The 13,076-nt window shown below is 44.8% G+C and overlaps 1 protein-coding gene across 6 annotated transcripts in view; it reads right to left on the reverse strand.

The window, feature by feature from the left end:
- LOC110973480 (solute carrier family 23 member 1-like) overlaps positions 1 to 13,076 on the reverse strand; it is a 40,229-nt gene that overhangs the window by 17,972 nt on the left and 9,181 nt on the right. For all 6 annotated transcript variants that reach the window (XR_015428190.1, XM_022224334.2, XM_022224333.2 and 3 more), the window contains exon 4: positions 6,239 to 6,396. Coding sequence is in view for 5 of the 6 variants with exons in the window: in XM_022224334.2 (XP_022080026.2) it covers positions 6,239 to 6,396 (158 nt within the window). In the remaining variant the exon portion in view is untranslated. The remainder of the gene's footprint in view (positions 1 to 6,238; positions 6,397 to 13,076) is intronic.

Genomic DNA, 13,076 nt, shown 5'->3' on the forward strand with positions numbered 1-13,076 from the left:
CTAATTATATCAAACTTCCAGTGGGAAAGTTGGAACATCAAGGTTTGACTTATCATGGAGGGCTCACGTGTACATGTTCAATACTACAGGTATATTTTTGAAATGAGTAACCTCGTTCAAGAGAGGTCTCGAAAAAATTGTGGGGGGGGGGATTATCCACAAATTTTAAAAACCCAAGTCAGCATAAAGTCATAGTATCGCTGATACTATTTTGGCCTCTCTCAAAAAAAATGAGTGATTTAAGGGCCAAGATCTTATCTTCATCTTCATTTCTACAGACTGGTGCAAGTGGTCAACTTACACTGCGTACAATTTGACAATAATCATAGAAATTCTAGTAAGCTGTTGTATTTGCTTTTTTTTTTTCAAATCAAAAATTTGTCAGGTCCCAATCAAGAAAATTCTAGAATCATTGATCAACATCTTTCGCCTCGTCAAAAGCATAACTCAGGCTGCCCATTCTGGGAACTACATGTACATTTTTATCCATGCTTGGGGAAGGAACGATGAAAAGACAAAGGCAGAAGACATGCAAAGTTGGAGTGACTGTGAAATGACCCATTTTTTGAGGACAAGAAGACCAGAAACGATGTACTTTCAGTCATGAGCAAAACTAATCTAAAAGGTCAACATGGTGCATATAATCATTTATGACCAGAGTTGAAGCAGCTTTATCCAAAAGTCTTTAATCAATTTAATCATTGGCTTGTTGATGACCTATGACCTCCACGACTCTACTTTGGGGTTATTTTTGCTGTTCGCTTCCAGCAACAAGATTGGGAGATACAAAATGCACTTATTTCGAAGGCAACTTGCACTCTCAGTTTCTGTCCTTTTGGACCGGCAATGAACCGACTCTAACCTTTGGTTCCCGTTCGGTCGGAACAGTGATGTCATATACGAGCACAACCAAAGTTGCCAAGCTGAGAAACCAGATGACCAAAGCTGACACGTGTTCATGGTTAAGGCCGCCACAGCAGAGCCCTGGTCTGCCCCAGCCATCAAGGCCGGTGCTCGACAAACTCCCTGCAACTTCCAGCACTCTTGTGCAAAATGCCGCTAATGTGAAGCAATCACGTCAAACGCATACTGACAGGATAACGCTTATGCGGGGGATGGACCCACACAGTGCAGGTGTGTTTATCTCATCGGGAAGCATTATTGAATTATACAAGCAGTGAAGAACCTTGAATGTCTTTGATAAGAAAATTGACTTTCAAAAGGGGGGAATTCGGTATGATTTTCTAGTTTTGCTATCGCAGAATCGACATTTAGGAGCAATCATCCACATGCTTCAAAGCGAAATGAATCGGATCATTGACTAAAAACTTGACAGCTTTTCACAAGACCCCCTCTTTTATGAATCACACCTGTGTGTTGTAAGAGCAAAATCAAAGTCAGTACGATTACGAAAGACAAGCGCAAAATTAGGGCATGTCGCAGGTCAAAGTAAATTCGTTTGTTCGTTGCCGTCCTATTACTACAGTATGCATGTGAGTTTGCCCGCACGATATTTACAAGGGTCGAACAATAACCCACTTGAGTTCACACTACGGCTTTCAACACGTGTCGGACGTCTCAACACGGGTCGAGAGCTCTCAACACACCTCCCGAGCAGGGTTGGTGTCGACACGGGTCGAGCGCTCTACACAGGTCAGTGCCGTGTTCAAATGGTGTAGCGTGAAAAGATCAGTGACTTTTACATGGGTAGGACCCGTGTCCACCCAGGAGATTTTTCCTTTTCTTCTTTTACATTCAAACTTGCCTCACCCTCCAAAAACATGCCGCACGTTTCCGCAGAAAATCAGAACCTCACAAATTGGCAACTTTCCAGATTTCCCCCCCCCACTCACGACTGTCATTCAAGTAGCCTACTTGTGTCTGTTCATTGCTACAAATCATCGCCTTTCACACAACTTGTATGACTCTTCAGCAATAATGCCAATGAAAAAAAATCCATTGTACTCCGTGATATTGGTGTGTGGGAAACAGTCCAGTGCCTCCACAGTTAGGATGACAATGCAACCTATTACAGGGAATTATGATGACAAAGGACAGCTGTAATGGACCGGCGAACCCAACGACAGATCGGCCTTGCATTTGTGACTGACAGGCACTGGCTGACAGAAATGACTGGCTGTTGATTCATTGGCAACGTCCCGGCAAAATGACTGCTTTATGTGAAATCTGGTATTGTTCTTAGATTGACCTGCTTCCATGCAAAATGAGGCTGAAGTCCCCAATGACAAGGTTTGCAGTTTTGAGATGTCACTGGTGACAGTGGTGAGACTGAGCACAGTCCTTGAAGGGCCTATTTGCATAAAGCTGGGTGCCCCTGCTGATCCAGGGGCGGTCAACAGGGACCATATGCTCCCCCCCCCACAAAAAGGCGAGTAAAACAAAATTTTGTTTTCAAAACTAGTGAGAGAAAGGAAACACCTTGTCTGTTTCATTTCCCTTCCTTCTAGAAGTGCAGGTATGTAAATAATCCCCAAAATGTGGCGTCACACCCTCAGAAAGGCCAAAACAGGTTTTTACACAGGAAATTCTTCATTTTTCACCCCACCCAAAAATCTAACCAAAATTTTAGCCCTCCCCCAAGAAAAATGATTCTGGATTGGCCCTTGAATTCCTTAGTTTTTTAGCAGCAAAAGTACACAAGATTGCATTTGTACTGTTTGGAACGAACGATGGCTCAGGGAGTGCTCGACCAATGAGCTGTGTCAACTCGGGGTCCATGGCCAATGAACTTGGTCCATCACCAGTCAGGGAAGACCAAAGTGGGTCAGTACGTGTCTGGTCAAAGCACTGTGAAAACCAAGTGTTGAAAGAGACCTACGCTATGGGGGAATGGCAGCTGGATCAGAAAGACACCAGAATAATCGAAGAATTGGGGAAACAATTTCAGGAACCTGAAGTCAAGTTAAATGCAGAAAAGCAGATCTCCGGCATTACTTAGAGCAATCTGCCAGGAGAAAAGGTACATGAGCAATGTAAACCTATATCATGAAAAGTGTACGGTCTTCAAATATTGCCACTGGGCGCAGGCCACAGCGGCAGAGTTCAGCCAGGTTTCACATTTTGATCACACAAATCCGAGAATTTATCCTGTGTCTGCAGTGCCACCAGCAAAAAGAACCATGCACAGACGGAAGTTGATGGCTGCTCGTCGGCACCTGCGACAAACGTTGCGGGGAGGGGAGGGGGACTGCTGCGCTAGGTCCCCAAAGCAGGGTTCGTCAACCAGGTTTCAAATTTTGCCCCGCAAAATCTGAGAGGTGATCATGAACGTGCATGTTCCTGTTGTGTGACCAACAAAGAGAAAAGCACACAGAAGGTGTTGGCTGATGGTTGACACCTGCGACATCTGTGATTGCCACACGTCTCTTGGTACAAGGAAGTACATGTAGGCTACATGTACAATCTTAACCCGACGCCAGTTAATTGATCATATTACCGTCTATAAGCTCAGATTACAAAATGCCAAATGTCATCGCCAGGGGCCATACACATCACAGTTCTGTCAAATGTGCACGATGCACACGTTTTCATAGCATGTCACCACGTTTTCACCAGCTGTTTGGAATTTGCCATTGGGAGTTTTTAAAAAGGGCCTCCCGATCGAAAGTTCAAGACTACAAAACTTCCTGGCATCCCACAGTGTCTAAATCTATCAGGCTTTTTTTTTTATAGTTGACCGATTTTTTCCTTGTTCTTTTGCAACTATTGTTATCAATCAATTAATCAACACAGGGGGAGGCAGACAGCTGCGAGACTGGTATCAAGACATCTGTTAATATGAGTTTTTGTCTGCATGTTTTCCTCTGTCTAGCAGGCTAAAACGTGATCACCTTTTGATAACAATAAATAAAGGAGACGTACATGTACACTCTACGTGACGCAAGCGGATTGTGTCAAACATTTTAACTTCCTACAAAGGTTTATGATACTGTCTTATTCATCGGGTTTAAAGGTTCCATGCGATGACATTTTCTTTGACGCACGTTAGGTGCATTTTTATTCTCTTCTGCAATGTGTGAAGGTTACAAGTCTGAAACCCTTTTTGGGGTTAAGCACACCAAAAAGTGCACATATTCACACATTTTAAAGATGTCCAAGATTTTCTGGACGACTGGTAAAGGGCACTGTTGCCATGACGTCAATCAGGGACAGACTACTTAAGTTCCTGTGCTTTTCTGCTGAAATTGTGAACCCAAAATTTGCTAATTGGAGACATTTCTGAGAAAGGGCTTCTTGTTGGCTCACACAACAACAGATTACCAAAGAAATGAAACTTTAGGTCGGCAAAAAGTATGCAAAAAAACTTCAAGCAGTTTTTGGGCATGAATGCAAGAATTCTGGCCACATGGCATCATAGTTTTATTCAAGAGAAGACAAACACTGTACTTGTGAACGTGCTACATGTAATCAGCATTTTTAAAAGAGGCACCAAAATACCTTTTAAAGCAGCAAAACAAAAAGAAATCACCATTAGGTCAACTGAAACACAAAGGTGCATTCTCACAGGTTGGAGTGAACTACTTGCATTCTCCAGATTCTTTCTCTTAAAGATCAATCACGATGGTAATTCACAATGTCACTTTTTTTCTGAAATTTACCGCAGTTATATTTTCCAAAGTATCTACCGGTATTATGTAAAAACTGAATAACGATTGCTACTGACGTCAAAGGCACAAGTTGGAGTTCTCTTTCATATCAAGCAAACTGAAAACAGAAGTCGTCGGGATTATCCAATAGAAGCCCAGTTTGATGACATCACACTATTATGGCCACAAGGTCAAGGAAACTCTGGGGGACGAGCCGTATTATGACATCGAGTCGCTAGATTTGTTTGGCGCCCTCAACATTTTTTTTACTCTGAGCATTCTCACAGTGGAACTGAAATCCCAAAGTGACCATCTTTTCATAAATGCAAAGAGAAGCTGCCAAGTCAGTCATGATGTGGGCAGCAATGACCGATGCCCTGTTAAACCATTTTATGTCAAAGCAATGCAGCTGATCTTAAACTGCCTTATATTTCAGTACACTTTGGTGCCTCAGAAAATAAGAGCTCGACTGTTCTTTCGACACCTTCACCTTTTATCAACTTATTTGAGTTATTTCAGTCGTTCTTATTTAATGGACCTTAGAATTGCTTCCTCAATAAAAGGAATGTTCCGTGCAGCTAAAAAAAAAAATGGTCAACCACAGATCGAAGGTCCAACATCGATAGTGCTAACACAAATAACATTAAAACACCACATGCAGCCTTGAAGTGTTTGCGCCAGGCTAGTGTATTGATGGGAGTACGGATCGGTTTAGGAGATGATGTTTTTCATTGCTGGCAGTCATTTAGAGAGGAAACATTGGGCACAACCTGCCATGCTTCCTGCAGTCCCCGAGTCATTTCCTATAAACAACTGGGTGAACAACAGGACAGATACGTGAGGTGGAAGAGGCATACACTAGTACCATGGTGTTATTTTCACCCCGGGAGAACAGAAGAGGGTGAATATTACACTGTCAGGCTCGGCAAGATTTCTGGTTATCAGTCTCTTATCTCTCCTTTGTCTTTGCCCCGGTTGGGAAATTGTCGCGTGCGGACAAAGATGTTCTGCATGAAGGCAAGTGACCCAAGTCCAGAACTTTCCAATGTAACATTGGGGGTAAGGGAGGGGAGCAATACGAGATCCAAGGGGGGATTAGGGGTAAGGCACACCAGGTCCACCTCCACCTACTCCAGGGTTTTTTCTTGATTTTTTTTCAAACACTTCTTTTCCCTAGTTCCCTAGAAACTTCATTTCCCTTTTGCTCTCAGCTGGTTATTTCACGTTTAAAAATTCCTCCATACGAGGCACCCCCTGTTTGAAAGTGGGCTCCCTTCTCATAACTGTTGGATCTACCATGGGGGGAAGCAATATCTATGGTAACACAAGGTGTCACTGCTCCCTACAAAATATTATTAAAAGGACCTACCTGTACAGGGTACTGATACATGTACATGCAAACGCATAATACACCCTACACCCTTGATTCTCTGTTCTATCTGTTTTTAAGAGGACACGGGGTGACAGGCCCCTATCAATCTCTGCCCCAAAACCAGCTCCATCCAATCACTGATCATAAGGATGCTCGATCAACATCCTCCTCTTCCCAGATTCAGCCACACCCACATTAACGTCTCCTGCACGTACCACTTTTTACACGTCAGAGAAGTGCAGCAAAGAGACAGACTTACCTGACACCGAAAGTGGTCTGCAGGAGCGTCACCAGGCCCGAGACGGCAAAGATGGTGCTGATGAGCTCACCCTGGGCCACCAGGTTGTCCTTGATGCACAGCGAGCTGGCCAGGAGCAAAGGCATGGCCAGGGTGGCGCCAAACATGGTCAGGTAATGCTGCAGGAGTAGGGGTGAGGGAGGGGAGACAAAACGTAAAAGTACTTGAAGCGAAGGCCTCATCTGACCGCGGATAAAAGCTTAAAGCTGGGAGAGGGGGACAGACGGGAGAGGGGAGGGAGGGCAGGGGTTGGGCGAGGGGGTGGGGAGATGAAGACATGGGAAACGGTACAGACATCAAAAGCCTCATCTGACCGCGGGTGAAAGCTTAAAGCTGGGAGAGGGGGACAGATGGGAGGGGGAGGGAGGGCAGGGGTTGGGTGAGGGGGTGGGGAGATGAAGACATGGGAAACGGTACAGACATCAAAAGCCTCATCTGACCGTGGATGAAAGCTTAAAGCTGGGAGAGGGGGACAGACGGGAGAGGGGAGGGAGGGCAGGGGTTGGGTGAGGGGATGGGGAGATGAAGACATGGGAAATGGTACAGACATCAAAAGCCTCATCTGACCGTGGATGAAAGCTTAAAGCTGGGAGAGGGGGACAGACGGGAGAGGGGAGGGAGGGCAGGGGTTGGGTGAGGGGATGGGGAGATGAAGACATGGGAAACGGTACAGACATCAAAAGCCTCATCCGATCATGGATGAAAGCTTGAAGCTGGGAGAGGGGGACAGACAGGAGAGGGGAGGGAGGGCAGGGGTTGGGTGAGGGGATGGGGAGATGAAGACATGGGAAACGGTACAGACATCAAAAGCCTCATCCGATCATGGATGAAAGCTTGAAGCTGGGAGAGGGGGACAGACAGGAGAGGGGAGGGAGGGGAGGGGGTGGGGGAGGGGGCGGGGAGATGAAGACGTGGGAAACAGTACAGACATCAAAAGCCTCATCTGTCCGTGGATGAAAGCTTAAAGCTGGGAGAGGGGGACAGACGGGAGAGGGGAGGGAGGGCAGGGGTTGGGTGAGGGGGTGGGGAGAGGAAGACATGGGAAACGGTACAGACATCAAAAGCCTCATCTGACCGTGGATGAAAAGCTTAAAGCTGGGAGAGGGGGACAGATGGGAGGGGGAGGGAGGGCAGGGGTTGGGTGAGGGGGTGGGGAGATGAAGACATGGGAAACGGTACAGACATCAAAAGCCTCATCTGACCGTGGATGAAAGCTTGAAGCTGGGAGAGGGGGACAGACAGGAGAGGGGAGGGAGGGCAGGGGTTGGGTGAGGGGATGGGGAGATGAAGACATGGGAAATGGTACAGACATCAAAAGCCTCATCTGACCGTGGATGAAAGCTTGAAGCTGGGAGAGGGGGACAGACAGGAGAGGGGAGGGAGGGCAGGGGTTGGGTGAGGGGATGGGGAGATGAAGACATGGGAAACGGTACAGACATCAAAAGCCTCATCCGATCATGGATGAAAGCTTGAAGCTGGGAGAGGGGGACAGACAGGAGAGGGGAGGGAGGGCAGGGGTTGGGTGAGGGGATGGGGAGATGAAGACATGGGAAACGGTACAGACATCAAAAGCCTCATCCGATCATGGATGAAAGCTTGAAGCTGGGAGAGGGGGACAGACAGGAGAGGGGAGGGAGGGCAGGGGTTGGGTGAGGGGGTGGGGAGATGAAGACATGGGAGACGGTACAGACATCAAAAGCCTCATCTGACCGTGGATGAAAGCTTAAAGCTGGGAGAGGGGGACAGATGGGAGGTGGAGGGAGGGCAGGGGTTGGGGGAGGGGGTGGGGAGATGAAGACATGGGAAACGGTACAGACATCAAAAGCCTCATCATGGATGAAAGCTTAAAGCCGAGGGAGGGGGAAAGAGGGAGGAAGGGAAGGGCAAGGCAAAGGGGGAAGCGGTAAGAAGGAAGTATGGGCACATGTGCTTCCACTGGAAGCAACTGAACAGAAGAAGTACTTTATCTCTGTCAACAGTTGGACATTTATACATGTACATGTATAAGGTTTATTAAATTGTTATAATAGACTAAAACAAAGACTTTTAATAAAAATTGCTGTGTTTGCATGGATCACGTAAATTGTGTAAAACAAAGTTTAAATAAAATCAACAACCTTGAAGCAGGTTATGTAAAATCGCAAACTGCCGTGGTCAGCAACGAGTGCCAACACAAGACCAACTTTCACTGTAGAGACATGCAACACACATACAAGTACATGAAAGATACTTGAAAATTTAACCATGTCAAACTAAAGGTATTAATAACTATAAACAACGAGTCTTTTCCATAACAATGACGTTAAGTCACTTTCACTTTTACATTTGCCTGTAGGGGCCTAGGGTTATGTTTAACAAAGTGCAGCAGTCACACACGTACAGTGTACTCAGGTTTCTGCAATGCCTCTCACTTCTCCCATGTCTGTTTACAATGCAATTCCAAAGGATCAACAACATTGGTTGTATATATATACAGTAGTCCATGTATTTAGCCTGGTGGAACACAGATTCACAAGGACAGCAGGTTGGACCATGAAGTTTTTAAAGACCCCCTCTAAGGAAAACATGTTTCCTCTGATTGTGTCTGTGCAAATAAATATGGGAGCATCCGAATGGAACGCAGTGTCATTTGTCTTCAGAGCTCAACCATAACGAGCTAAAGAGGGCTTTTTTTTCGGTTCATGCCAAGATGCAAATTCTGAATGTAGATGCCAAACAGTGGCTACATGCAATGAAAACAGAAAACGTGGGGACCCTCGCCCTGTGTTCGTAGTGGATAAACCTTGTGCATGCCAAACAATGCATGCAGCCACTGTTTGGCATGCACAGGGGTTTATCCACTACGAACACAGGGCACGGGTTCCCTTCGTCTTCTCTGTTTTCTGCTCAATGACGCGATCTACATTCAGAATTTGCATCTTGGCATGAACAGAAAAAACCCTATTAGCTTGTTACAGTTGAGCTCTGAAGACAATTAAATGATACTGCGTTTGATTTGGATGCTTCCATATTTAGTTGAACAGATAAAATCAGAGAAAACATGTTTTCCTTGGAGGTGCTCTTTAAGGTACTAGCACTGTTATCTAAAAAGGGTTCAGCGGGTTCGCAGCCGTGGTAACACGGTCTCCAACTCTGAAAGATTTATGGTCCAGTTCTTGACTGACTATAATATTTGCTGACTGCAAAGTGTGTGCTACCAGTACACCGGGAGGTCTTATTGGAATGTTGTGTATTTACACTTGGGGAATACAACTTGACTACACGATCATCAAGTCAGCCAGTCGTGGGCCAGACAAGTCTCCCCCCCTAGACAAAAAAGGTGGCAAAGACAAACCTTTGGGAATCGGGAAACAAATCCTACTGTAGATGTCCGTCAAATTGCGTACAGTTTCCACAGCCAATCGAAACACTTTGGAAACGGCACTTTAACGCAGAAAGATTGGCAGATTCAGATCACCATTGTTGAACAAAAGTGGACTGGAATTTTATTCCGACAAGGATACAAAGGGTTCAAATGGGCAAAAGACAACTCCGTGCAATGGGGGGGCTTAGAAAGCTTTGGCCTCCCTCCCCCCTGGTTTTAATTCTTTTTTTCCTACGTGTACATTACCATCCTAGTCCCTTGTGGCTCCATGGGGCAAAGCACAACTTTATAGGGCCATAAATTCATGTATACTGGTAAGAATAGGGCCCCATTTCTGAGCACTGTTTAACACGCTGACTGCCCACTACGAGCATAATATACTCGTAGGAAATGAAAGGCTATTGACATGCACCCAGTACATGTAAATTGAATACACTGGCATCACCAAAGAACAAAGCTAATACGCTGCTGGTAGCGTGGACTGTACGTCCGTACAATGCTCTTGTTCCAACAGAAACCTGAAAGGTACCCGTTAAATATGTGCGCATGCGTACAATGCTTGGCAAATGGGAATGCCCCTTTGAAATTATGCTGTCACATGTCAGTGTTTTGACAGTCAATTCTTTCTGCTCACGGGGCCTCCATCAATAGTACATTTGCATTTCACCGAGACTTTCCATTTTAAGCAGTACACACAGCTTAAAGCAAGCTCAACCACATAGGAAACATTCGCCCAAATCGGTGACGTGACGACAGAGAGCGCCGTGATCCAGCTTGCGCAATCGTTTGGTGTCCATGAAATGGTGCTTCAGGCAGCTCCGCACGAGTTGCTGTCACACAACATTTCTGCTCACGGTTAACAAATGGTGCTACCCCGGTATATTGGGCCCTGCTTGAATCTTCCAGTGGAAAGTTCCCCAATCCTTCACAGTGTGGGGAACTGGTGATGCGTTCCTTGAATTTTCAGGGTGCAGCAACCCCCCACCCCCTATGTGAGATAACTGGAGGGGATTTATCATTTCCCCGTCTTGTTAATCTGTCAACCTTCCTCCCAAACACCCCCTCCCCGGTGGCTTTCCAAGGACCTGGAAAGCCTGGGGATTTGTGGAGTAAAACGGACTTCTTCTCGCACACAAAACAGCGACCAAAGCATCAAGCTCATCGAGTCAGTGAACCGGGACTGTACGGTTGAAGACAATGAAGTTACATGTAGCAGCAAAGAATGGTTCATCGGCCTGCAAAGTACACACGACACTTCCTGTTATGCAGATCTTATCTGATCCTTGTTTTTACTAAATCGTTATCATTATCAAGTGCATTTCAGCGCGCACTTCAGTGGACTGAAAAATTAATAACATGACAGGTTTTACACATAGGGATACATGTAGATGTCAGAAAATGTGACATGAACTCGTACGTGCGGAACTTCACAACAGGATGTACAATAACACTGTAAATGTACATCCTTTGAATTCTCAAAGAGCTCAAAAGTGAAAGTGGGTGCACAAATTTATCACAAATAGCAGTTCAGTAGGTGATCCACTGATAATATTCAGATAACTCAATATTATGCAGACTCCATAAAGACTAATGAAAGCCATGTTTGATTCAATATTTCGTTCTTTATTCAGAACATCTTCAGGAATGAAGATGTTCTGAATAAAGAACGAAATATTGAATCAAACATGGCTTTCATTAGCAGTTCAGGTTCCTACAGACTGAGGCCCACATCCGTCCACGCCCATTCCCATTGTCAGTGTGGATCTGAGCCCAGATGAACCTGCCTGTGCTGACAATAATGCCTTTCTCTGCGTGACTTTTCGGCACGTACAAAGCCCCTCACCTCCCGATGCCACTAATGGATAAAGGGGCTGCCTACACACGCTCGCTATGATGTTCTATGGTGCGAGCCCAAAATGCAAACGTGACTCACGAGGTATAGCAACATTGCAGAATTCATATCGTTAGGTTCACATTAATTTAAAAAACTCGGTGTACCAGGTGTACGGTAAGTGCATCCAAATTTAGCCCACAATTTTAAAGCTTACCGGTATAAACTTTCTAGTACAGTAGCATATTTGTGTCAAGAAACTGAACAATGCAAAGAAACTTGAAAAACCCAAATCCCCCACAACTGGGGCCACCCTCCCCGTCCTACACGTCCATGTAGTTGCCAAAAATAAAATCAGTCTCCTGAGGAACTTGAAGAGGCTTAAAAGAACACCGGAGTCCATTAAAGTGCATTGAAATTGAAAGTTAACCTGGGAATAAGAAATTCTTTTATCCTCTCAGGGGATTCATTTTCAAATCTCACGAAATGTGAAAACGATACAGTTACATTACAGGTATAGGTCTGTTAGCCTAGCATCACATTGCTTCTGTGCTTTAAATAAAAACCCACTCCTCAAATTGTATGTGAAGTGGACCTCTTTTTTACAGTGCCACAAGACATCCAACAAGCCTTTTGCGAGTGACCTTTGAATAAAATCTGGTACACTGAGCTCTTTAAATTCAAGAGGACTTGAAAAACAGTCCTCTACCCACACCACCAGTCAACCGACAAATAAACCAAATGATTGGTCTCGTTCTTATGTTCGCCCATAATCAAAATTTTCGGACATAAAAAACGTGAGAGTTTACAAACTCCAACAAGGAGTTATTGCAAGTCACCAGAGACGAAGTGTCACTGAATGGGAAAGCACCATCCTCTTTTCACACAACATAACCATTTGAATTCTCCATACTAAAAACACTGTTGCTATACCTCGTGATTTGGGGCAAGCTTTTGCTTAGTTACACAAGAGACGCCTTGCACAATACACTCTTCCCAATGGATAAGAAGGGCACAAAGGAACCAGTCCATTCCAGAGATGGTGGTCGCTATGTAAAACCTTGCCCCGAATCACAAGGTATAGCACCAACGTCTTTAGTCTGGGGAATTAAAATTGTTACATTTGTGCACAATCAAATAACTCAGTGTGCCAGATTTTATTCAAATTTTATCTCGCAAATGGCTTATTGCACATCAACTCTATTATATGGAAGGGGCTGGACCTGCTACACTGCAAAGCTATGGATGTAATTCTTTTTAAAAAATGGCACGAACTTACAAGGCCTGGGTGCTACAAATTACTGTGATCCTATATGGCAATTTTGACTCCATTCATTCAAGACATCCCTGGAGACCCATCACCATGGCTCAGGCATTTAATTAGTGTTTCATTAATTTTTCTTTGTTTATGTAAGACTAATTCTAGTATATGTTCAGTATTTGCATTTTTTACTGCATATTTAATACATATTTGTTGTTATTTTTCTGTGCATCTGGCGCCTTGAGCGCCTTTCATTAGGTGGATACATGCGCTTCACAAATCTCCATTATCATTATTATTATTATCATTATCAATTCATTGTGAGTAATACCTTTCACAAAAG

This window comes from Acanthaster planci, linkage group LG17, assembly GCF_054643075.1.
Source record: "Acanthaster planci isolate LZ-2023a linkage group LG17, COTS_SCS, whole genome shotgun sequence".
NCBI classification, from domain to species: Eukaryota; Metazoa; Echinodermata; class Asteroidea; order Valvatida; family Acanthasteridae; genus Acanthaster; species Acanthaster planci.